Source organism: Bufo bufo, chromosome 2, assembly GCF_905171765.1.
Source record: "Bufo bufo chromosome 2, aBufBuf1.1, whole genome shotgun sequence".
NCBI lineage: Eukaryota > Metazoa > Chordata > Amphibia > Anura > Bufonidae > Bufo > Bufo bufo.
Window position 1 is genome coordinate 182,741,800 of NC_053390.1, and position 27,310 is coordinate 182,769,109.

Here is a 27,310-nt window from a genome sequence, read left to right on the forward strand (position 1 = left end):
AGTGACGATCACATGAAATATAATCATCCACCAGTGGCAGACCTACACACCGCGTACCTGACTTGCAAACATTTCCTCCTGCATTTCTTTCCACATTTCCAGCTCAAGGGCGGCTTTGTACTCAAGGGTTTCACGTGGCTCTGAAGCATGTTTGGGAGAAGGTGGCCGAGGAGGAGGATTCTGGGCCGCTGAACTCTAGAGATTTACAGAAATTAAATAATTATTAAAGTGGACAATAGCAGAGAATGGGCATAGTAGTTCAGTACAGCAGCAATAACATACAGACTACAGAAACGTACAGGAGCAGCAATGCAGCCTATGATACTGTATATGTAGACCAACACATCTGTGTTACAATCTGCCCTCTCTATGCAAATTTTACTTTTACCATCACTTTTCCTAAACTACAATGAAAAGGTCTTACAGGGAGCATAACTGGGACAAGGTTCTGCCTCCTAATATATATCCCATCCTGACTCCATTCACTGCAGAGCTTGGGAAGGGGGGCATTTAAAGGGGGTCTTCTGAGACTAAACGTTAATCCAGTGTAATAGACATGGAGATAGGAGGTACTTTGCAATGCACTTCTAGTTCAAAAATAGTCTTCGTTCTTAATTTAGACAGCGTGTCAAGCAATATCGCCTTTAGGGTTTCATTTGCGTTCTACTGACGTCTCATACGCGCCTCCCGTGACGCTTTCCTGCTGTTTTGCTCTGTGAATGTACATGAAACTATAAATAATGTCATGTCTAATGGGTCGGGTCTGTGAATGCATGTACAAATCATGCACGGGTAGAAAACGCTTGGCCTGTTCCGCATGTATGCAGGCCAGTGCCATGGAGGGAGCAACAATAAGAGGGGAGTAGGGGGTAGAGCAAATCTGCAGGCCACGAAATGTAGTGTAATGCTGAAACTACTCCTGGAAGGAGAGGTAAGGAGCAGCACACTCTGCTAAACAAATATATACATATGTACTAAAATGTATGAAGACCCCTTCAGGAGGCAGGAGAAGGTTGCTGGGACAAGGTAATATCAGACAGTTGCAATCCCAATTCCAGACTATGGGGCATTATGGGGAGGTGGTTTAGGACCCAGAAGTAACGCTTGAAAAGGTTCTGTACACGTCAATCACGAGTAAACCACTTCTCCTTCCCTGCAGGCGCTGACATATTGTCCTTAATTCCTATCCAGTTTATCCTCCTCTTTTCATATTTACAAGTACCATATTACTGGTACATCTGTTTCTTTGAAGAGCACCTTTCAGCATGATCAACCCTATTAATCCAGTCATGCTTCCTGGTAGGGTTGATCGTGTTGATTAAAATCCATTTTTTCGTCTTTGGAGTATAAACTTGGAGGTGTGGCCGCCTCCAAGTCCGAATTTGCTCCAATCCTCCCGTCTATTCCACAAGTGTTTGCTCTTCCTCTCACTGGATGACGGTATACATGTGGGGTCTTTTCGCCTGATTTTAGATGCCCACTGGCATAGAGATAAGTAGTAAATAGAGTATGTTTCCAACTGGACTGAGGTCACTTTGCCGTGGTGGTTTGATGAAAATATGTTTGCCAAGAACCTCACATTTATCAAATAAAATCATTTAAATCAGAAGGACCAACCCTACAAGACAGTATGCCTGGTTTAATAAAGTTAATCCTGCTGACAGATGCTCTTTAAAGGGATTCTGTCACCTGGATTTTAGTGACAGAGCTTTTATCATCACATCAGTCTGCTTGTTTTGTATTAAAATATACTAGTATTACTACCTTAAGTGTTGTCGTTTGTCTAGAAAAACGCTTTTATTAATATGGTAATTACCTGAGTAAGGAGCCCAAGGGGCTGTCCCTCCGGCCGTTGGAGCCTAGACGTGTCCCTTCTCGTGGAGCCCAGCACCGCCCCACTGCTAATTTATTCACTCCTTATTGCCGGCTGGCGCATGTGCAGTGCGTCCTGTGAGGCCGATTCCATACGCTGATATGTGTATCCACGGAATGCGTTCGCTGAGCCATAAGCTCGCGCATGCGCCGTGGATACACATGTCAGCGCCTGGAATCAGCCTCACAGGACACACTGTACATGCGCCAGCCGGCAATGAGGAGTGAATAAATTAGTAGTGGGGCGGTGCTGGGCTCCACGAGAAGGGGCGCGTCTAGGCTCCAACAGCCGGAGGGACAGCCCCTTGGGCTCCTTACTCAGGTAATTACCATATTAATAAAAGCGATTTTCTAGACAAAGGACATCACTTTGGATAGTAATACTAGTATATTTTAATACAAAACGAGCAGACTGATGTGATGATGTTAAAAGCTCTGTCACTAAAATCCAGGTGACAGAATCCCTTTAACATATCCAATAACGGCATATTATGCAGCTTGGCCCTATAGCAGTTCTGCACATCCTATCTGCTCACAAGTTATGCATAAAATAACAAAAGTATTACCTGGGCGGACTCCGACACAACAACCTCCCGTTCTTTCACTGGTCCATAATCCTCTAATGTGACTGCGTATGACAGATCCGCCACTCTGTTTTCAGGTCTAAAAGGAAAGTTTGCAAATATTCTTTATAATATTCAGAAAAAAGGTAAACAAATAGAACAAAACAATCTACCGAGGAGCCAGTGAAATATCAGGAGGCAAATAACATTTTTAGTTGCTAAATGTAAATTAGGGCTTCCAGCTTTGAGCACTTTAAATGAAAGAAATAAACATCTAAAACAATAAAAAGCAGCAATCTTAGAAGCAGACATACTGCTCTCTTGCAATACACAGAATACCTATTTAAAGGGATTTTCCAGTTTAAATATTGTTTTCATTGCATAACATTACTTCACACATCTTATACAATATGTTGTGTTTCACTTTCTGCTTTTTGTCAGTGAATAGAAACATTGCTTATTGCATCCAAGCTAGGGATCGACCGATATTGATTTTTTTAGAGCCGATACCAATAATCTGTGAACTTTCAGGCCGATCATTTATACCAAAAAACAAAAAATTCCTACACAAATCTGCTGAAAATGAACATGTTTATCGTTAACCTTTCGCTTTTTGTTTGTAAATCTTCGTTTTTATTTATACTTAATATTTTGGTGTGTGTGTGTTTTTAATTTTTTTTTTACACTATTAGGCTACTTTCACACCTGCGTTCAGGTGTCCGCTCGTGCGCTCCGTTTGAAGGGGCTCACGAGCGGTCCTGAACGCAGCCGTCTGGCCGCAATGCATTCTCAGTGGAGGCGGATCCACTGAGAATGCATCCGCCTGCCAGCGTTCAGCCTCCGCTCAGTGAGCGGACACCTGAACGCTGCTTGCAGCGTTCGGGTGTCCGCCTGGCCGTGCGGAGGCGAGCGGATCCGTCCAGACTTACAATGTAAGTCAATGGGGACGGATCCGCTTGAAGATGACACCATATGGCTCAATCTTCAAGCGGATCCGTTCCCCATTGACTTACAATGTAAAGTCTGAACGGATCCGCTCAGGCTACTTTCTGACTTAGAAAATTTTCTAAGTTTTAATGCAGACGGATCCGTTCTGAACGGATGCGAACGTCTGCATTATCGGAGCGGATCCGTCTGATGAAACATCAGACGGATCCGCTCCGAACGCTAGTGTGAAAGTAGCCTTAGCTCCCTTAGGGACTAGAACCCTTGTCCTATTCACCCTAATAGAGCTCTATTAGGGTGACTAGGACTTCACAATCTCTCTGCTGCCCTGTGCCTAGTGCACACAGCAGCAGGGAGCTGACTATGGCAGCCAGGGCTTCAGTAGCGTCCTGGCTGCCATGGCAATCGATCGGAGCCCCAGGCTTACACTGCTGGGGCTTCGATCAGAAGCTGCCACTGCACCACCAATGAGGAGGAGGGGACCCTGTGGTCACTGGCACCAATGACTAATACTAGGGGGCTTGGGGGGGGGGGGGGGCGTACTGCGCCACCAATGTTTTTAATACTGGGGTCGGGGGTCCACATTGCGCCACCAATGAAGATAGCTCATCCATTAATTCAAATACAGGAGGAGGGTGCTGGCTGCAGAATCATATAGCCGCACCCGACCTCTATGAGCGGTAGCTGCGATCTGCAACAGTTAACCCCTCAGGTGCGGCAGGGGTTAACTGCCACAGATTGCAGCTACTTGTCATAGAGGTGGGGTGCGGCTATATGATTCTGCAGCCAGCACCCTCCTCTTGTTGAATTTGAATGAATGAGTGAATTAACATCATTGGTGGCACAGTGACCACAGCCCCTACCCTCCTCTCATTGGTGGCAGCGGCAACAGGAGGGAGGGAGACGCTGCTTCCTTCTCCCCTGTGCTGCTGAGGGAACACGGATCGCGCTGACAGCAGCACTATCCATGTTCGCAATTCGTTATTGGCATATCGGAAAGGTTAGATGCTGATACCGATAACTTAGAAAATCCTGAATATCGACCGATAATATCAGTAAAACTGATAATCGGTCGATCTCTAATCCAAACTTGTTCTGATCACGTGATGCTGAGGTTTTCAAAAACCAGGCAAAGGGCAGCTTCATTTGCAAATGGGGTCATCACAGTTAAAAAATCTCTAACTCTTTCACTGCAAATTAAAAAAAAATTTAGTACGGGATTTTATTTAGTACGACCGAAAGTCGGCATATATATGTCGGAACACGGCCATATTATCGCCGGATCCCATTACAGTGCATGAGGATCCAGAGGTGGATGGCGTTATCCGGCTATTCAGGATACGGTGAACTCTGGCAGTCTGTTTCCCTGCCGGAACAGGCTGCGGGAGTTCACAGCGCAGATCTGCACTCTAGGTTTAGCACTTCTACAGCGCTGTACTTTGGTCACTCTACATGATTTACTATTTTACTAAGGGGCTATTCACACCCCTATGATGCTGAGCATTTAGGTCAGTTAAACCCACTGTCGGGCCGTGACACACGCGAGTAACACGGACAGATAAGATGTCTGGTACACAGTCACGTGAATGTCTAAAGTAAGTGTAACAAAGTGCAAGCCAAACAGTTTTAATAGTGTTAAACTCACAGACAGAGTTAGACTGACAGAGATTGACAGGGGTATAATAACTAATAAAATAACTGAAAAACGTGACTGCACAATGAAACAAGCTATTCAGAAAATAGATGAAATGATAGTGGAAACAACAGCTGGAACAATAATCTCCTCTTAGGCTGGTTTCACACGGGCGTTGCGGGAAAAGGTGCGGGTGCGTTGCGGGAACATGCGCGATTTTTCCGCGCGAGTGCAAAACATTGTAATGCGTTTTGCACGTGCGTGAGAAAAATCGGCATGTTTGGTTTAGGTGTTCTGTAGATTGTATTATTTTCCCTTATAACATGGTTATAAGGGAAAATAATAGCATTCTTAATACAGAATGCATAGTACAATAGGGCTGGAGGGGTTAAAAAAATAAATAAATTATTTAACTCACCTTAATCCACTTGATCGCGCAGCCGGCATCTCTTCTGTCGTCTTCTTTGCTGTGCACAGAAATAGGACCTTTGATGACATCACTGTGCTCATCACATGGTCCAATCACATGGTTCATCACCATGGTGAGGGACCAAGTGATTGGATCATGTGATGTGACGTCACCACAGGTCCTTAGCTCGCAGCTCAACATTACAGAAGACAGAGATCCGCAACTATGCGATCAAGTGGACTTGGTGAGTTAATTATTATTATTTTTTTAACCCCTCCATCACTATTTTACTTTGCATTCTGTATTCAGAATGCTATTATTTTCCCTTATAACCATGTTATAAGGGAAAATAATATTTAAATTGCTTACGGATGATTGCGATTTTCACTCTGCCCCATTTACTTCTATGGGCCTGTGTTGCGTGAAAAACGCAGAATATAGAGCATGCTGCGATTTTCACGCAACGCACAAGTGATGCGTGAAAATCACCGCTCATGTGCACAGCCCCATAGAAATGAATGGGTCCGGATTCAGTGTGGAAGCAATGCGTTCACCTCATGCATTGCACCCGCGCGGAATACTCGCCCGTGTGAAAGGGGCCTTAGGCTACTTTCACACTAGCGTTTTTGCTGGATCCAGCAGGGTTCAGCAAACACGCTTCCGTTACCGATAATACAACCATCTGCATCCGCTATGAACGGATCCGGTTGTATTATCTTTAACATTGCCAAGACGGATCAGTCATGAACGCTTTTAAAAGTCAATGGGGGACGGATCAGTTTTCTATTGTGTCAGAGAAAACTGATCCGTCCCCATTGACTTGGATTGTGGGTCCTGACGGATCCATCTTGCTCCGCATCCCATGACGGAAAGAAAACCACAGCTTGTTGCGGTTTGCTCTCTGATATGAGAACACAACCAAATGGAAAAGAATACATTTTGGTGCATTCTGTTCAGTTCAGTAACGTTTTGTCCCTATTGACAATGAATGGGGACAAAACTGAAGCATTTTTTTTCCGGTATTGGGACCCTATGACGGATCTCAATACCGGAAAATAGAAACACTAGTGTGAAAGTAGCCTTACACCTTATTGGCAGGGTTGATGGATGTCGGATCCCTGCCGATCTGATATTGATGATCTATCCTGAGGATAGGTCATCAATATTATAAAGCCCGGAAAACCCCTTTAAAGATGTATTTTGTACTGGACAACCCCTTTAACCTAATGTGACCACATATTTTAAATATTTCAAGCAAATATGGACGGTTTTGAGGACATGTGCTGACAGATATCTGTGCTTCTCTAACCATCATTCTGATGTTCTATAAATGCAGTCCAGTCTGTGGGCAGCATGTTATAGGGCAGGAGCGCTGATACATACAAGTTATACCAAATCTTGTTCCAGAAAACTGTATATCAATGTTCATGTCTGATGGAGTGGTGGGGCACCGATACATACTGGCGTCCAGTCTAAGGGGGCGGAGCAACAGGGAGGGGACATCACATGATCGTCATATGGGAAATCACTGCGCATCAGGGAAAGACAGAATCCTGTGCTCACCTGACGGCAGGGAAGAATGGGGATCAGGAGGCTGGGTGCAATTACTAAGCCAGTTATATTAAGAAGGCATTTTCAATACGGATTTCATTATCTTCCAGCACAACACCTAGGGTTCTACTACACGGTGATCTTGGTCATACCACACTTGTGGTAGTTAAACTGCCATTTACATGCAGTAGTCATTTAGCACGGGGAGCAGGGATTGTTAATACGATCATTCGACCCTATCTCATTAGCATGTCAGCAAGTCCCCTATTTATACGAGAAGATGTGCTACCTACCAATCAACAACAATTTTTAGGGCTGCATAAAAGGTATGACCAGCTGCATTTGCTGGGCACGTTCACCCGGGCAATGACCAGAAACGAACGTTCGCATGAGCTTTTTTTCAGCCAGCGACTGACTTGTGTAAAAGTGTATTAAAAGAAGGCCTTGCCCAGAGACATCAAAATAATGTGCGACGCCGCACTAGTGTTCTTCCCAGACACAGCCTTACAGGCCCATAAGTCTGTATGTTGTCACATGGAGTAGAAATTAAACCCCAGTCGGGCACACGGTAAAGTACGCCATAGTCCGTGCTGCGTACAGCAGAAACTCAGAAGAGTTTACCTAAAAATCCGACCACTGACTGATCAAAGTTTACTGTAACAAAAGTACAACTTCAAACGCTTCAATACTGGAGATCCTCGTGAGAAGTGCATGATCATAGTGATACAGGTAACATTTAGTCCATGCTGACATCTCCGAAGAGATTTTCTTTCATCACAAATCAAGATTTAGCCGAAACTTTGATTACAATTTCTGTGGAGATCTGAAACTATTTCTTTTCATACAGCGCCATCTATTGGTTCGAGTGTTCCTCATTATAGGGCTCTGCTCACACTAGAATTTCTGCGGGTCACAATATCACAGTATTCACTATGATTCTAGCCATGAAAAAGGCAGTCTACCCTTAAAGGGGTCATGCAGCCGCTTGAATTTTTCACTACGAGATTAGAAAGATATAAAATAAGCTGAACAAACCTTACCAATCCCCCCACTTCTTGGTTTCCGCTGGTCTCCTGCGATGACGTTTCCACACAGATGTGTGCCCGCCAAAATTCCACATGTCCGTGTCCAAACATCACCGCTGGATGCCAAGATCCAGAGATCGTCCGGGGATGCAACACGGGAGCGGCAGAGGATTGGTAAGGTCAGTAATACCCTATTGATTATTTTATAGAATACTTAATTTTTGGTCAAATATTTCAAGGGGCTGGACAACTACTTAACCGCTTCACGTCCGCCCATAGACTATAAACGTCCTATGGGTGGACGTCTATTTATGACAGCACGTTTTAAAACGTCCTGTCAGAAATATCAGCTGCACGCTAATCGTGCAGCTGCTGATCGGGTTGCCTGCTGTCAGTGACAGCAGGGCAACCCTAAGACAAGGCAGGGACAGTTCCCAGGTGTCCCTGCCTTCACGATCGCTGCAGACACAGCGCTCACCGAGCGCTGTGTCTGCAGAGCAGGAAGCGCTGTGTGCTTCCTGTTCCGGCCCGGCGGTCATGTGACCGCCGTGACCGGAGTGTGCAGGAGCTGTGTGAGGTCTCTCAGAGACCTCGATCAGCCCTGCTGTGAGGCTGTACAGCGCAGGATTGCTGCTGTACAGCCTCTATAGGGGTGCATTTGTCCTGTAACTGGGGCTACTATGTCAGCCCCAGTTACGGGAGAAATCAACAGTGAAAAAAAAAAGAAAAAGTGAAGCAAATGTCCCCCAGAGGTCTTGTATGACCTTATGGGGGACGAAAAGTGTAAAAAATAAATAAAAAAAATAAAGGGTTGAAAAAATAAAATAAAATTTCACATGTAAAAAAAAAAAAGTTCCCAAGTAAGGAATTAAAAAAAAAAATTAAAAATAGAAAAAAATAAAATAAAATAGACATATTTGGTATTGCCGCGTCCGTAAAAACCAGCTCTATAAAAATATCACATGACCTAACCCCTCGGGTGAACACCGTAAAAAAAAAAAAAAAAAAAAAAAAAAAAGTGTCAAAACAAGCAATTTTTGTCACCTTGCATCACAAAAGGTGCAACACCAAGTGATCAAAAATGCGTATGTCCCACAAAACAGTACCAATAAAACAGTCACCTCATCCCGCAAAAAATGAGCCCCTACATAAGAAAATCTCTCAAAAAATAAAAAAACTATAGCTCTCAGAACATGGACACATTAAAACATAATTTTTTTGTTTCAAAAATGCTATTATTGTGTAAAACTTTAATAAATGAGAAAAAGTATACATATTAGGTATCGCCACGTCCGTAACAATCTGCTCTATAAAAATGTCACTTGACTGAACCCCTCAGGTGAACGCTGTAAAAATAAATAAATAGAAACTGTGCTAAAACAACCAATTTTTTGGTCACCTTGCCCCATAAAGTGTTATAATGAATGATCAAAAAATCATATGTACCCAAAAATAGTACTAATAAAACTGGCACCTTATCCCCTAGTTTCCAAAATGTGGTCACTTCTTGGGAGTTTCTACTGTAAGCGTGCATCAGGGGGCTTCAAATGGGACATGGCATCTAAAAACCATGTGGAGTTCCTTTTCTTCTGCGCCCTGCCGTGTGCCCATACAGCAGTTTATGACCACATGTGGGGTGTTTCTGTAAACCGCAGAATCTGGGTAATAAATATTGAGTTTTGTTTGGCTGTTAACCATCGATGTGTTAAAGAAAAAAATTGATTAAAATGGAAAATCTGCCAAAAAAGTGAAATTTAAAAATTTGATCTCCATTTTCCTTTAATTCTTGTGGAACGCCTAAAGGGTTAACAAAGTTTGTAAAATCGGTTTTGAATACCTTGAGGGGTGTAGTTTCTACAATGGGGTCATTTATGGGGGTATCCACTATGTAGGCCCCACAAAGTGACTTCATACCTGAACTGGTCCTTAAAAAGTGGGTTTTGGCAATTTTCTTAAAAATTTGAAGAATTGCTTCTAAAAACTTCTAAGCCTTCTAACGTCCTAAAAAAATAAAATGACATTTCCAAAATGATGCCAACATAAAGTAGACATATGGGGAATGTTAAATAATAAATATTTTATGAGGTATCACTTTCTGTTTTAAAAGCAGAGAAATTGAATTTTAGAAAATTGCGAATTTTTCTAATTTTTGGGTAAATTTGGGATTTTTTCATAAATAAAGGTGAAATATTTTGACTCAAATTTATGACTATCATGAAGTACAATGTGTCACGAGAAAAAAATCTCTGAATGACTTGGATAAATAAAGGCATTCCAAAGTTATTACCACATAAAGTGAGATATGTCAGTTTTGCAAAATTTGGCCTGGTCAGGAAGGGGGCAAATGGCCCAGATGGGAAGTGGTTAAACCTGGAGGAAAAAAAAAAAAAGAATCTAATTCTTTAATATTTGGAAGGATCTCGATTTTGAAATGAAAAATAAAAAGGGAAAATAAAAACATAAAAAGGAAAAAAATATAAATAAATTCACATAAAGCAGACAAAAGACAGTGGGGAAGATTTGGTAAAACTGTTGAAAGACAGAAAAAAAAAAAAAAAAAAGACACACTAGAGAGGTATGAACGGCACCAAAATCCACAAAATACACACACTTGCCTCTGACTTAAGATGCCCTTACACATTGTGTTTTCTGCAACAAAATTTTACAAGGTTGTGTTTTTTGTTGTGGATTTTTTCACAATAGAACAGAATGGGTATTTTATTATAGTAGTATTCAGGTTAAATTGCTGTGTTGGCACTTTGCAACAAATAAGTGGGTTTTAGGTTGCAGTTTGGGCACTCGGTCTCTAAAGGGTTCACAATCACTGCCAGAGGCTGAGGGTACTTTCACACTTACGTTGTGAAGATCCGGCAGGCAGTTCCAATCCCCGTGTGCAAACGGATAGCATTTGTAGACAGATCCGGATCAGACTAACAAATGCATTGAAACACCGGATCCGTCTCTCCGGTGTCATCCGGAAAAACTGATCTCTCATTCTTTAGGTTTTGCAATGCAGCTTCACTGAAAAGTAAGGAGGTGACATTCCGGCCGCGGAGAGCATCACAAGTAGAGATGGCCAGTTCGCAGTGTTCGCCAGCGAACACATGCGATCTGCCATCTTAACTGACAAGTCCGGCGAGGCACAGGTAAGTCCTTACCTGTGCGCGAGCCGGCATGTGTTTCAGAGCGGCTCGCGGTGCAGGCACAGATAAGGACTTACTTCTGCATCGCCGGACTTGGGAATAAAGATGGCAGATCGCATGTGTTCGCTGGCGAACACTGCGAACTGGCCATCACTGATCACAAGCACACACTTTACCAATGTGGAGACTGCTCAACTTCTGACCATGTCTTACCCCTCTATGGACACAACAGACACCTTCTCACTAAAGGTCTGTCTCCAGCAATGCTCCCCATGTCGTCCTAAGAACCGCGTCTTTTCTGCAGTTAAAACATTTGACAGGTGAAGTCTCGCTACTCCAATAAGAAGATCCTTTGCAGATTTGTCCTTGTACCACATTTCCACAAGCAGCGGCATCCTACAAAAGATCAGGGTGTTACATTCTTAAGATCTGGAAATGCCAATTGATTTTCATGTGGTATTAGGTGCATACAGTGTTCTATACATAAGGAAGAAAGTACTCCACTGCACTCTAGTGGCCATATGAGGAAACTACATATATATTATATATAAAACTGGTGAAAAACATACTTTTTGGGTTAAAAAGAGTAAAGTATGGATTTTCCAATCAGCTTTTTCAAAATCTCACAGACCTATGTAGTGGATTTTTAAAGGGAATCTGTCACCATTATCTTGGACTTTTATCTGCAGTAAAACATGAGTAGTCCAGATAGCTACTTTTTCTTTTCCTACATACCCGCTATCAGGATTTAAAGGGAATGTGTCAGCAAAAGTTTTATCTGCCAGTTAAAACCAGATTTTTCTAATGTGTTTTTATTTTCTGATTACAGATATTCAATTTATGAACATGATTATGGGGGCGGCCATCTTGTCTGAGCTGTTCTTAACAACATTTAGAAAATTGCTTTATGGCATCCACATGGGCTATATACACAAGGGTCAGGAGGTGACCCCATTGGCTTCTATGGGAGAGTCTTCTAGACATGCTCTGTGACCGGTGCAGAGGTCATTGTATAAGGGAAGAGGAGATAAAATGTGACAGTCACCTATTGTGAATGGTGGATGCTGGCTCATCTGTGCACAGAGGTGATGATATTAGAGGCAGGATTACAATGACAGATAAGAAGATAACTGCAGTAAAGTCATCTGTACGGACCAAGAAGTGGCGCCCATTATTAAGCTTAGTGGCCAGTGTGAAAACTGCAGGAATTTATCTTTTTTGTTTAAATATAGATATTTACATGGAAAATTTAAAATAAGATTACCAAAAATTTAAAAAAATATATTAAAAAACATAAAAACGTGATTTAAATAAGGCTACTTTCACACTAGCGTTCGGGGCTCCGCTTGTGAGTTCCGTTTGAAGGCTCTCTCAAGCGGCCCCGAACGGATCCGTACAGCCCTAATGCATTCTGAATGGATGCGGATCCACTCAGAATGCATCAGTCTGGCACCGTTTGTCCTCCGCTCAGCAGGCGGACCCCTGAACGCAGCTTGCAGCGTTCGGGTGTCCGCCTGGCCGTGCGGAGGCAAACGGATCCGTCCAGACTTACAATGTAAGTCAATGGGGACGGATCCGTTTGAAGTTGACACAATATGGCTCAATTTTCAAATGGATCCGTCCCCCATTGACTTTCAATGTAAAGTCAAAACTGATCTGTTTGCATTATCATGAACAAAAAAAAAAGAAAAATTTTTTTTTTTTTTGTTCATGGTAATGCAAACGGATCCGTTCTGAACGGATCTAAGCGTTTGTATATAGGTGCGGATCCGTCTGTGCAGATACCAGACGGATCCGCACCTAAACGCAAGTGTGAAAGTAGCCTAATAGGTCATTTTTCTGATGACACATTCCCTTCAAAGCTGCACAGAATTACATTGTCCTCTCCATTATATTGGCACAGCAGTCCTGTGTATTTCAGTGCAGCTTTGAGAGCTAAAGGAAGGGGAAGAAGGAAAATAAACATCGATCTGGACTCCTTATGTGCAGTACTACTCATGTATTAATGCAGATAAGGCTACATTCACACAACCGTATCCATTTTGAAAATCCATAAAATGTGGATACTGGCAGTGCGCATCCAACACTTTTCGCTGGCACAATTGTCAAAATGTCTACTCTGTCCGCAAAACAGACAAGAATAAGACTTTGCCACACAGGCAAAGAAAGCACACAGATGATATCCGTGTTCTGTCCTCATTTTTTGCGGCCCTATAGAAATGAATGGGTCCGCTGCATGCGAGCCACAAAAAACGCAGACTGAAAATTTTTTTTACAGGCTTTTCTACAGATGAAAATAAGTTCCATACATCTGAATGGGCCGGTGGAAATTTCCGCAACAAAATCCACACCATGTGAATGCACCCCAGAATCCTGGTGACGGACTCCCTTTAAATCTGCAGCATGTCAATTTAGGTTACAGATTCAAAGTAGATTTTATGCAAAAATCCAAATTTTTTCAATGGGGAAGTTATTTGCTGCACAAAATCCACTGGAATAATGGCAGATGCCGATTTTGATGTGGATTTGTCAGATTTATTTAATTCTCTTATATAGTTGACCTTGGTCGGATTCAAACCCAGTGATGCAAGGGACCAGTGCTAACCACTGAGCCACTATGCTGCATGTTCACATGAGACCAGATGTCACAGGAGGCTGGATTACACAAAAACTAGTATGGGAACGAGAGGATCACCACGGGAGGGGAGTGTTTTTGGTTTTTTGTCTTAGCTCACCTTTTGTCTGCAGGTGAAATCCACACAAATTGGTGAAAATTTGCTGCTACATATTTCAATGCTGAACCTTGAAGAATTGCTCAGCAGTTCCACAACTTGTGCAAGCAGTCTAAGGGTCCATTCACACGTCCGCATCCGTTCCGAAATTTTGCAGAACGGGTGCAGATCCATTCATTTTCAACGGGGCCGCAAAATATGCGGACAGCACACAGTGTGCTGTCCGCATCCGCTTTTCTATTCCGCGGCCTCGCAAAAACAGAATATGTCCTAGTCCTAGATGGACAAGAAAAGGCATTTCTATTATAGTGCCGGCCATGTGCGGTCCGCAAAATTAGGAACGCACATGACCGGTGTACGTGTTTTGGGATCTGCAATTTGTGGACCGCAAAACAGTTGCGGACGTGTGAATGGACCCTTAGACAGTCTACTTCTGCTTCTAATGGCTCCATTTCTGATGGGTCCAAGTGGAAGCCTAAGGCCATATGAATAAGCGTGCAAGCACCTTGACCAGTATTATTAGGTGCAGAATGGAACAATATAATGCACTGTATCGCAGCCCCCTACTTCTATTTCCAGCATGGCCCATTTAAATATGGTAACTCTGTATTTCAGATCTATCCGGTACAGAACAGTCTGGCTTTAAAAAAATAAAAAAAATAACATTTTCATAAACATTATTAGGAAATTTCTTAGGCCTCTTTCACACTTGCGTTGTCCGTCGTGCACTCCATTTGCCGCAAGTGAACTGAAAGCATTTGAAGACGGATCCGTCTTCAAAATGCGTTCAGTGTTACTATGGCACCCAGGACGCTATTAAAGTCCTGGTTGCCGTAGTAGTAGTGGGGAGCAGTATACTTACAGTCCGTGCGGCTCCCGGGGCGCTCCAGAATGACGTCAGAGCGCCCCATGCGCATCCATGCGCGTGGGGCGCCCTGACGTCACTCTGAAGCGCCCCGGGAGCCGCACGGACGGTAAGTATACTGCTCCCCCGCTCCCCACTACACTTTACCATGGCAAACAGGACTTTAGCGTCCTGGGAGCCATGGTAACCATTCAGAAAAAGCTAAAACGTCGGATCCGGTAATGCGCCGAAACGACGTTTAGCTTAAGGCCGGATCCGGATTAATGCCTTTCAATGGTCATTAACTTGCATTGCGGCAAGTGTTCAGGATTTTTGACTGGAGCAAAAAGCGCAGCATGCTGCGGTATTTTCACCGGCCAAAAAACGTTGCGTTCCGGAACTGAAGACATCCTGAACGGATTTCTCTCCATTCAGAATGCATGGGGATAATCCTGATCAGGATTCTTCCGGCATAGAGCCCCGACGACGGAACTCTATGCCGGAACACAACAACGCAAGTGTGAAAGAGCCCTTAAAGGGAATTCCATAGGGAAATCCCTTTCTCAGGGCCTTCATCTATTGGACAGAGGAGAGAACCGCCACAAAGAGTGTCTCTCTCTGAAGGACAGTCCTGCTCTGCTTTACACACAACACACATTGATGTGAACAGGCAATGTGCAATACCTCATTTCTCCTGTAGTGGAGGCTACAGGGAAACTGCACGGTTATTGCCAGGCTTCTCCGCAGATTAAAGCTGCTCAGTGGGAATCTCAACAGAATCAGCTCGCTGTCAAGTGTCCTTACTAACTAGTAGGTATGGCCCAAATCAGAACCCCTTTAATGTTTTTTTTTTTTTTTTGGGTGGGGGTTAAAAACTTAGGAGTTTAATAGTTACTAATATGGGTAAGCTGGTAATACATTCAACAGTGAAATACCTTAAGAATGTTTCCTGAAGCCGATGGAAAATAGTCAAAAAATCAAAGGTACAATAAGACTGTGGGAGAAATACTTCCATATTTCTTCGTACTTCCACTGGAGGGTTAGTCATAATAGGGGCTGCGCTGCCGAAGAAAGGGTAAGTGTACCTGTACCGGGAGACAGAAATAAGCGCATCACAGCCTCTGATTGCTCAGCCACCTTAATCCATTTACAAACTAAACAAATTGGAAACCAGTGATGGACATGCGGTCTGCAAAGACTGACAAAGATATATGGTTGGTTAGTGAAAAGGCCTCCCTGGAGTTCTCCTGTTCCTGCATGTCTGCCATGAGGCTGGGTCGTTCAGCAGTCAGGTACAGTGCAGGAGAACAACTGGAGCTGCAAAGTGAATGCTAAGTGTGTCCTCAAACTATTTACCTTGAAAGCAGTTTACCTGTGTAAAGAACCCAACATTACCACAAAACTGAGAATCAGAAAAAATGGCAAACCTGAGCATAACATTTACAGGAAATCCAACATCTACATTACTAATGCTTCTCAAATCGATGGAGAAGTAGAAGTGGTGTTCAGCAGGGGGCACTGCGATCTTCTGTCCAGAGACAGACTCCGAAAGGCTTTGAGCGGCCTCCACTGCACTTCGTAGAACAGGCGATGGAGATCGGGCTGCTGTGGGAAAAAACAGAAAAATACTACAATCAAACAGCAGGTTAAAAGGGGTTGTCTGGTTTCCTATATTGATGACCTATAGTCAGGAGAGGTCATTAATATTAGATTGAATGGGGTCCGACTCCCGGCATCCCAGCTGTTGGAAGAAAACGCAGTGCTCCAGCGAGCGCTGCCTTCTCTTCACTGTTTACTTGCTTGTCATCGACATTATAGCAGCGAGCAGTGTAATTACAGCTCCTCCATCCAATTCACTTGCATGGGTAAGCAGTTTTAGTTACACTCCGTCTCATTCAAATGAACAGGTCATAGATGCTGTAATTGCATTGCTCGCCGCTAAAATGTCAACAGCAAGCAGGTAAACAGTAAAGAGAATGCAGCGCTCACAGGAGCACAGCGTTCTCTTTAAACAGCTGATGGTCGGGGAAGGCGGACCTCCGCCAATCGGATATTCATGATCTATCCTGAGGATAGCTAAGAAAACCGTAATTAGACTTACCAGTAATTCTGTTTCCTTGAATCCACTATGACTGCTACAGATTAGATTAACCCCTTGACAGGAATACACAGAGATAGAGAGTTTAAAAGCCCCCACCCACTCTCTCCCTTCAGTGTTTACAAATTACCTAAGTGGGTGCTATCAAGTGTTTTCCCTACTATATATATATATATATATATATATATATATATATATATATATATATATATATATACATACACACACACACACACACACACATACACTTATTCATAATTATTATTAGTACATTAAGGAAGGGAATATACAAGAAACAGTCATTGTGGATTCAAGGAAACAGAATTACCGGTAAGTCTAATTACGGTTGTCCATTTCATCCACCATGACGGCTACGGATGAGAACTAACAGATTATACTGTAGGGGGGGCTACTGCTTGCAGAACTTTCTGGCCAAAGGCCAAATCTGTAGAAGCAGAGGTATTTAGACGATAATGTTTTATGAATGTATTGATACTAGACCAAGTAGCTGCCTTACATATCTGATCAAGAGACACCAGCTTTCTCTGCCCATGAAGAAGCCATAGCTCTGGTGGAGTGGGTTTTTATTCTAGTAGGACAAGCGTGACCCCACTTAGGTAATTTGTAAACACTGAAGGGAGAGAGTGGGTGGGGGCTTTTAAACTCTCTATCTCTGTGTATTCCTGTCAAGGGGTCAATCTAATCCGTAACAGTCATTAGGGAGTAACAGCATGATATAGTGGATTTTATCCAGCGACTTATGGATGCTTTGGAAAGTTTATTTGTCTTATTGCAACCTGCAAACTGAATCAATAGATTATCATCTTTCCTAAAAGCTTCTGTGGGCCTCAGGTACTGGATAATAGTCTCACTTACATCTAAAAGATGAAATTGTTCTTCTGTGGGGGGTTTTGGGTCACTACAGAATGATGGTAAGACAATTTCCTGGTCCCTATGGAAGTTTGGAACCACCTTAGGAAGGAACCCCGGGTCCAATTTTAATACTATCCTGTCAGAAAAAAAACAAAAGCTAAGGTTCTCTACATGAGAGGGCCTGAATCTCTCCCAGGCGCCTAGCAGATATTATGGCTATTAAGAAAGCAGTCTTAATGGAGAGGTGCTAATGGAAATATCTGAAATGGGAGCAAAAGGTGATCTTGTCAACCCATGTAAGACCAAATTTAAGTCCCACTGAGAAACCTTATGCTTTAATGATGGTGTAAGTCTGGATGCTGCTCTTATGAACCTTCTAACCCATCTATGATCGGCTAGATTTGTATCATAGAACGCCCCTAGGGCGGAGATCTGTACTTTTAAAAAGGTACTTGGTCTAAGGCCTAGGTTTAGCCCTTTCTGAAGAAAATCTAAAATCTTTTTAATACATGGCGAAAACATATTTGGAGAGTCTTCCCCCAATCAAGTACAGTACGTCTTCCAGATTTTTATGTAGATGGCTGAGGTAAACCTTCCTTCTACTGGCTTTTAATGTACGAATAACTTTGTCCTAAAGTCCCTTATTCCTTAAGACCTCACTCTCAGGATCCACGCTGACAGTTTGAAAAGACCTGGTTTCTGATGGAGAATTGGGTCCTGCAAAAGAATGTCCTCCTGAAAAGGTATCACCCAAAGATCGTCCAGAGATATTTTCTTTAGAATGGCTAACCTTTTGGGCCTGTAGGGGGTTATTATTATCACCATTACTGGGTCTGTTAGAATTTTCTGTAGAACGCAGGTAATTAGCGCCCAAAGAGGGAAAGCATATGCTAGATCACATATCCATTTTACTGAGAAAGCGTCTACTGCCCATGGCTTTTCTCTGGGATCTAAAGAACAAAAGCACTTGACCTTTGCATTTCTTTTTGAGATGAACGGGTCTATTTGCGGCAAGCCCCATTTGGTGGATATTTCTTGAAAGATTCCTGGATTTAAAAGACCATTCCCCCGGATCTAGGGTCTTTCTGCTCTGGAAATCTGCCTCTAAATTCTCTGGTCCTCCGAGAGGAACCGCTGTAATGGATAGGAGATTTTCTTCTGCCCAGGAAATAAAAAATTCCGCTAGAAATTTTAAACTTGGGGACTTCGTACCACCCTGATGCTTTAAATAAGCGACCGCCGTTGTGTTGTCCAAAAAAAATTTTAGATGTTTTTTTTCTTAGCCACCTTCATTGCCAGGTTAAGAAGGCTACCTTTGCTCCCCAGCCCACACTACTTGCATCTGTCACAATCTGTATCTCTTTTAGCCAGATGACGCCCTTTTTTATTTTTCTTCCACCAATTCAGATCCGATTTTACTGGGTATGGAATGACAATTTTTTTTGTCTAGGAACGATTGCTTTTTGCTCCAACTCCCTAAGATCCAGGTTTGCATAGTTCTGGTGTGGGCCTGACACCAGGCTACTGCTGTTATGCAAGAGGTCATAAGACCTAGAATGCTCATAGCCTTAGTGATCGAGTACCGGTTTTCAGATTGGAAATTATAAAAAAAAAAATTAAAAATGGCTTCTCCTGTGGAAGAGATGATGTTTGTGATACCGAGTCCAACCTTACTCCTAGAAACTTCCTGTTGGGTGACGGGATTAAGTAGGACTTTTTTACATTTATTAACCAGCCCAAGTTCGATAATTTTTGCAAAATACAGTCTGTCTGACTGCTTCTCCTTCTGAATTTTCTACTATGAGAAAATCATCCAAGTATAGGAAGATTAACATACCTCCTTGTCTGAGAGGACATGTCATTTCTACTACCAACTTTGTGAAGATTCTTGGTGCTGAGGAAATACAGAATGGAAGGGCGGAGAATTGGAAATGGTGCAATATGCCCCCAGGACCTTTTAATGCAAATCCGAGATACTTTTACGAGTTTAGATGGAAAGGAACATGATAGTAGGAGTCTTTGAGATCGATAGATGTCATGTAGGCTGGAGTCAGTGGAGACAACATTTTCAGAATCGCCCCACTCTTTTTCATCTGACGTCATCAGCCCGCACACGGCGCGATGACGCGTCTCCCCAAGTGACTCAGAGCTCCGTCCCCTCAGAAGCTCGCTGGAAATCCGAGAGCTAGACTTGGCTCCGCCCCCATTCGGCGTGTGGCGTCCCGCTCTCACGGGTCTGCTTCCTCACCAAAGGGAAGGAAGACCGTTCTACAAGGTGTGAGACCAGGCCCCTGATTTCATGGTCGAGAATCACTCCACTTTCCTCTGCCCAGCTTTAGCAGAAGCTGCGGGAGGGCAGAGGAACACAGAATTTGGTAAGTCAACCTCCCATTATTAAGAGGAAGAAATATCCCAAAGAGAGTGGGTGGAGGCTTTTAAGCTCTCTCTCTCTCTGTATTCCTGCCCCTACAGAGGTCAATCTCATCCGTAGCCGTCATGGTGGATAAAATGGAAAATGGCATTGTTTGTACTAATATTCAAATGGATTGACCAGGATTAGAAAAACATTGTTGCTTTCTTCTAAAAACAGCTCCACACCTGTCCACTGGTTGTCTGTGGTACTGCAGCACAGCAGTGTCCGACTGTAATGGATAGTAGCTCTGGAAGAAAAGCTCCAGCTCTACAGAACTGAAGATGCTCATGTATTAAATGCATGGTCATTAAATGTCTGGCTGGAAACCACATTCCCAGGAAAAACCGACTTGTCAGGACCCGTACCCATGGCATTAAACACCCCCAATGGCTATTATTTGAAAGCAGTGGTTTATTATAAGTCAACCTATTTGTTTTGTAACACAAGTTTAAAAAACTTTTCCTGCACCACTACCACCACCAACCAGTTATCAGATAAACTTGTGGTATAAGACTACTTATTTTTTCACGTTCTACACAGTGTGTTAAAATAAGTGGATACCATCTATCCATCAGTAGCACAATTGTGCATCTTTAGGTGCAAGTATGGCTAAATCACAACCATTACCTGGCATGGGATATTCAAACGCCCCTGTAGCTGCCTGCTGAGTTTGCGGCTGGGATCCTGCTGGCTCGGCCTGCACAGATTGTATACTCTCCACTTCACTCTCAGTGGCATCATCTTTGGTGGGGGGAGAATCACTGTACAGCGAAGGCTTCGGTAGTAAACTATTGGCATTTTCTCCAGGATTTTTAGGTGGTGTAGATGGCTCTTTCCCAGTTACAACATCAGTGTGTTCCTTCGGGTGAAGTGAAGACTGTGGAAACATAAAATAAGCACTTAAATTAGTAAATGCAATACAGGTTAATGTTCTATTACTAAACATGAAAAGGCGTCATCTTACCTCTTTATACAGAGAAACAGATACTCCAATGGTAGGGCAGCTCTCTGCCGGCAGAGAGGGGACAGTCTGTTTGGCTCTATTTGGAGGAGTCAGGATAAATGCACCTTCCACAACCACTGGATGATGCTCTATTTCTGCACCTGCTTTTCTCAGCAGTCCTGCTAAAGGAATATCTGTGCTGCCGAGAGACTGATCACCACAACACAGATGGATCTACAAAAAAGAAAATAAATATAGTGCTGCTGAAAAAAGCTGGATCTGCATCACCTACACTCTGGTTTTATATAAAGACACATTCCTTTTGGGCAGGGTTGCTGCTGGTATCTTTTTGGGTACTTTTAACATTGAAGCGTATGAAAATTATTTTGGCCTGGCAACTAAAAAATTTAAGTGGCTCCTAGAGTGGACTCTCTGGCATCTAAAGTCTAGAGCAGGCATGCTCAACCTGCGGCCCTCCAGCTGTTGCAAAACTACAACTCCCATCATTCCTGGACAGTCTACAGCTATCAGCCTACAGCGCGGCATGGAGGGCCGCAGGTTAAGCATCCCTGGTCTAGAGTAATTAATTAAAAAAAATAATAATAATAATAATAATAATAATAATAATGAAGAATACCAAAATTATCATCATTTTTGGTCATCTGACATCCCCACCTTAAAAAGAAAAAAAAAGGTATCTTTAAAAACTAGAATCATCCCTCAGAAAACAAGCACTCGCACAGCTCTGCCGGCAGAAAAAAGTTGTGGAACAGGCTATCAGAAGAGCGGTGTGAACGTAGGAGCTCATATGGCATATCGTCCATCTATGTCAGGCTTTAGCAGAGCAGCACTGGTACAGGCAGGAGGAGCGGTGTGCTATTCGAGTTTCTGCTTGTACAGGGCTCAGTGCAGCCACGGCAGTGTACCACAGTACAGGTTCTAAAGTGCAATAGGCACCTGAATTTCAAGTGCCTATTTCGCTAGGAAAAGTAAAAACAGGTTTTGATAACGTTTATTTGTACATTTAGGCATACTTTAAAACGTACTTGAGTTTTATAAAAAAAAAAAAATGTAATGTTTTTACAAAGAAGCACAGCCATTATGCAATCATAACTGTGAAGGAATACATCTTTTTTGACCTCCCTAAAGTCTCTTTCAGCCATATTATTCAGTTTTAGCTGCACAGCTAGATGCAATTTTATCAGAAGCAGTACTGTATGCAGTGACCTCACTTGCCTTACTTCCTACTGTGTTTTTCTTCTAGAGAGCTCAGAAAGCTACAAAAGGAGGGCTAAATCACACTTCGGGCCTTTGCACACGACCGTATGCCCTCCGAGACATACGGTCCGTTAGCGGGCCATATGACCCGGAGTAGCATTGATCATGCGCACAGCATTATAGGTTACTATGATGCTGTGCACATCGGGCCGCCCGCGGGACTATTGTCCTGCACTCATAAGATCATATGAGTGCAGGACAATAGCTCCGCGGGCGGCCCGATGCGCACGACCGTATGTCTCTTAGGGCATACGGTCGTATGTATGAGCCCTTACAGAAAGGTCGGATGAGATGTTCAGGAGCAGTGTAGAAGCAGCTGTTTTATCACACTTATGATCTGACAAGCCCCCACTTCCTCCCAGCAGTCTGAGTCTATGTTACCAGGGACAGATCTTGCCTGACAAGAGGCAGTGGACTGCAACTTAGGTGGAAGACCCCCTAGCGGCCATGACTTTACACCTTTTTTTCAGGTGGATGCAGGGATATGTTTTAAATGAAGTGATTTAGAAATTTGCTAGTTACACCATTCTCTATTAAAAGAAATACATTGTGTGAAACTACACTGACTCTAAGCATCAAACGAAGATTAATGCCTACCGGTTACTTTCTTCTGTAAAGGGTCTGTATTACCATACCAGCACACTAATGTGGGGGAATTTACAGCTCTATTATATTTCCTACCAAATAGTACAATACCCAGTGAAAAATAATCTCACCTGTAGTTTAGGCTGCACAGAAAGATACATGCAGAGCACCTCGGCAGTGCTGCGGATTCGGACAGATGCTCTCTCTGGTTCAAAGTCTGGGTTGATCAGATTATTAAATGGCTCATTTGTAACATCATTTCCCAATAAAGAGTAGTAAAAGAAAAACTCCGGCCGTGGTCCTGGAAGCCTTAAAGTACTAGGGATTAACTGAAGGAAATAAAATATCAGCAAAGATTAAAGGGACGCTTTAGTCAGAAAGCGGTAGAGTTTTTAAAGTTTTAAAGAATACTTTTTTTTCTTTTTTAGCTCTCATCTCTGACCTCAAACACTCATTATAGCAAAATTCTTATCAGCTATGAGACAACCCGTTTAAATCAGTGTATATAAGGTCAGTAGAGGTAGAGTATAAAGGTCAGAGTTAAGAACTTTCAGGACTGAAGCTGGATTTACACGGGCCGACTGATGGGTCGATTATCGGGAAGGAAGCGTTCCTTCCCAACAGTCGGCTGTATGTCCAGTGAAGGAGACCGCTGCATTTACATACAGCAATCTCCTTCACTGTAGGAGGACGAGGAATTGCTATTGCGATCCCTCGTCCTCATACAGATTCATGGTTTTTGGGCAGCAGATCGCTGTTTAGACGCCATGATCGCTGGTGCCTGCATGAACAACAGGACCCCCTAATGAACGTTTTATATTTACTAGTCCATTGCACCATTTTAGGGATGTCAGTGGAACTATTCACTTTGTCAGAAAAACAATCTTATACCCCTGAAATTGAACTTCTGTAAATAATATGTTTATATTTGGATTGACAACATTACCTGCTCTAACTGAGTGGCAAAAGCAATGGTTACAGAGAGAACAAAGTAGTCTTTACAGTACTCCACAGGCCCAATCTGATGGTAGCCCTCTGCTTCATTGAGAATGGGCACAAGAGTTTTGGGGTCAAGTTCACCTGGGACTAAAGAAAATAAAAAACAAAATTAAGGACATAACACATCACATGTATGGATTGCAAAATTCAAACATCAAATCTGCTACATGTGAACAAACTTTAACTTTTAGGATATTGGAGTTTTTTTCGTTTTCATTTTCCTTCCACATCTTCCTCGAGTTATAACTTTTATTTTTCCGTTCAAATAGATGTTTTAGGGCTTATTTTTAACGGGAAAAGTTGTACTTTCTAATGCCACCATTTAATATGGCATACAATTCCTCCCCAATTTTACGGGTTTGGTTTCCACGGCGTTCCCTTTGCGGCAAAACTAACTTGTGCCCTTCATTCTCTGGGTCAGTAGGATTACAACGATACCACATATGTATAGGTTTTTAATGTCTAAATAGTGTAAAAATAAATGTAAAACTTGGAAAATGTTTTATTTTTTTATTTTTTTTACATCACCATATTCTGACCCCCATAAGGTTTTTATAGTTAGATCTACTGAGCTGTGTTGGGGCTAATTTTATGTGGGACAATCTGTAATTTTTACTGATACCAATTTGGAGTGTGTGTGACTTTTTGATCACATTTTATTACATTTGTTTGGGTAAGAGAAGCGATGAAAAAATGGCAAATTGGCCATTTTGACCCTTTTTTCCGTTACGCAATTCCCCGTGTTGGATAAATATTTTAATAGTACAGGAGTTTTCAGACACGGTTATTCCCATGATGTTTATATTTAATGTTATTTATGTAATAATTTTTTTATTCTACGGTAAGGGTGGGGGTGATTTAATATTTAATTTTTATTTAAATTTTATATATATTTATTTATTTTGAAGCATATTTGAGCCTACAAAAATCAATTTTTTTTATTCTGAACAATCATGGGTCAGAATTACTAATTTCTTATGTTGGCCACTTGCTGGCCAAACTAAGAATTGCAGCTTCAATACCCTGGGTCTCTTCAGAGAGACCCAGGGTATTTAATTAAATTACCGGCATCCTTATTGGCCGCAGAGGATGCAAGTAAGAATCCCAGAAGCGCAAGCATTATTGACGGTCGTGGTCATTAGCTGTGGGTCTCTGCTGTTTGAAACAGCAGAGACCTGCTGGCCATGACTCTTACTGCACGCGCGAGCGGACGCCATGTTTACCCATTGCTCCAGCACTGTACATGTACGGCGCTGGTAGCAAACAGGTTAATAAATAATTTAAACATTCCATAGGAATATATTAGAATATAACACTTAAGTCAAAAGCGTCGATACATGCTCCTGAAGCTGGTACCGAAGTGTCAATTTAGGATTAAATATCTAAGGTCACTGTTCTACAGTCAGTGGAACAGATTTACTACCCTGTAGATGGCGTACAACTAAACTTAGGCCGTCTAGACCTGCACCAGATATATCACAAAGGCTCAGGCTGGATGATGAATGGGGTCCAAGGATAGACCCTTTTCTCTAACAATATAACAACTATTGCTTGGCTTAGTCTGAGACAGAATTTTACACCAGAATTGAAGCGCAATTTTGTAGTTAAATGTTTTATATTGAGCCACACCTCTTTCCCATCAAGCCAAACCCTTTCCTGGTAAGGTATGGCCTTTGTTGTGCTAGGTGCAGAGAATTTTTCAAGAATCTAGCTGTTTCAAATTGGTCCAAATTGCGGCAAATGTTGGCACTGTTCACATCAGTGTCTAGGCGCACTGCCTTCTGTAAATGTGAGTCACTAATTGTGTAATATTCCGTGAGCAAATCTTTTATTGAATTTGTATCATTTAAAGAAGTAGTCCCATCTCCAACAATCATGGCTAAGATTGTAATACCTGCCATATGCGGCAGCCAGAAGTGGCCAGGATTATGCAAACAGTAACTTCCATCCACGTCTACAGGAGTTACTCAAACAGCGTAGCACAACCTTTTTGGCTGCTTCAAAAACCCCGGTCACTTCTGGCTGCCACAAACTGCAAGTATTTCAATTTTAGCCATGATAGGTTGAGATGAGAATACCCCTGTAAGTTTGCTATGTCTGGACAAATTTACCTGCATAATATCTGTTTGAAACTGACCAGCGCCTAAAACAATCTAATGTTGTGGTGCTGAGCTCCTGTGCTCTGTGCTCCTTCTCAAGAATAAACTGTAGAAATCTAGACTTCATCCTCCATATTTAAAGAAAAACTGCCAGATAAGTCATCAATATCAAAAAGCTGACCACCACCTTTAAAAGGCTTTGGAGATTTATTTATTTTTTAACTGATTTAACCTATGCACTCGATACCCAGGGCAACCATCTGGCCACCTCTGGCCCCCACATACGAGGGGTACTCCAATGTCAACTATGAATGGCTGAGATGGCAATACCCCTTCGCGTTAGTGCATCTGTAAGATGCATCCACATGGGTCCTCTCTGTCAATTAGCTGTGAGGGCTGAGGCAATAACAGGAACATTAAATTAGCAAATTATAGAAATTTGAGTATTACTACTGTACGAAATGGAAGTGGATTCATAGGCACTGAATCCCTGCTCACAGTGGAAAATCTAAAACAGCTTTTTATTTGTTATTTTTTTTCTGCTTGCCTGGGGTAGACTGTATAACAAAAAGGGCAGTAGACCAGATGTAGAACAGCTCATTGCATGTATACTGCAGGAAATCTATACCAAGAATCCAGTTAAATAATTGACATTATTGACAACAACCAAAAGAAAGAAAGATCAAGAATTAAGCAGTCTACACAACTGCTTGAAATATCTCCTTGTAGACAACTACCCAATTATGGTTTATAAATTCAAAGGCTGGTGCTCATTTCCTGAACCTGGGCACCACATGGGAGCAGTCAGCACTCGTCCTGAGGCTCGTAGTGTTAGACCTTGGAGTTTTCTAGTGTCTAGGCTTTGTACATGTATGTAATGTTGTATTCTTCTCACCTTTACTGCTCCGTGGTGGAGCTTCCTTGGCTTTGAAGGCATCTACAGCAGGTTTGGTGTCAGTTTCCAGAGAAATATTAAGCTGCACTTCTGGTTTAAACTTTGTGTACTTACTGCTCAATAAAGAATACCATTTTGGAGCCTAAAAAATATAAATGAATAAACCTTATAAACGATGGAAATAACCAGAACATAAATGTGCATCTGTGTGCAGTCTGCATTTTTCTCACTCCCATAACTACAAATAACTATTCTTGTCCGCAATACAGACAAGAACAGGACATGCTCTATAATTTGCGGAACAGACGTACGGATGCTGACAGCACATGGATGACATCCATGTGCTTTCCACTTTTTTTCCCCGCAGGCCCATAGAAACGAATTGGTATGTTTACAATCGGCAAAAAATG

At 42.5% G+C, this 27,310-nt stretch overlaps 1 protein-coding gene across 2 annotated transcripts in view; it reads right to left on the reverse strand.

Moving 5' to 3' along the window:
- Positions 1 to 27,310, reverse strand: part of CEP120 (centrosomal protein 120) — a 128,806-nt gene that overhangs the window by 65,025 nt on the left and 36,471 nt on the right. For both annotated transcript variants that reach the window (XM_040415955.1, XM_040415954.1), the window contains exons 4-13: positions 26,901 to 27,042; positions 23,854 to 23,993; positions 23,039 to 23,236; positions 21,066 to 21,278; positions 20,729 to 20,978; positions 16,145 to 16,322; positions 15,653 to 15,802; positions 11,355 to 11,537; positions 2,439 to 2,535; positions 58 to 195 (exon numbers count right to left, since the gene is read on the reverse strand). In XM_040415955.1, the coding sequence (XP_040271889.1) occupies positions 58 to 195; positions 2,439 to 2,535; positions 11,355 to 11,537; positions 15,653 to 15,802; positions 16,145 to 16,322; positions 20,729 to 20,978; positions 21,066 to 21,278; positions 23,039 to 23,236; positions 23,854 to 23,993; positions 26,901 to 27,042 (1,689 nt within the window). The remainder of the gene's footprint in view (positions 1 to 57; positions 196 to 2,438; positions 2,536 to 11,354; positions 11,538 to 15,652; positions 15,803 to 16,144; positions 16,323 to 20,728; positions 20,979 to 21,065; positions 21,279 to 23,038; positions 23,237 to 23,853; positions 23,994 to 26,900; positions 27,043 to 27,310) is intronic.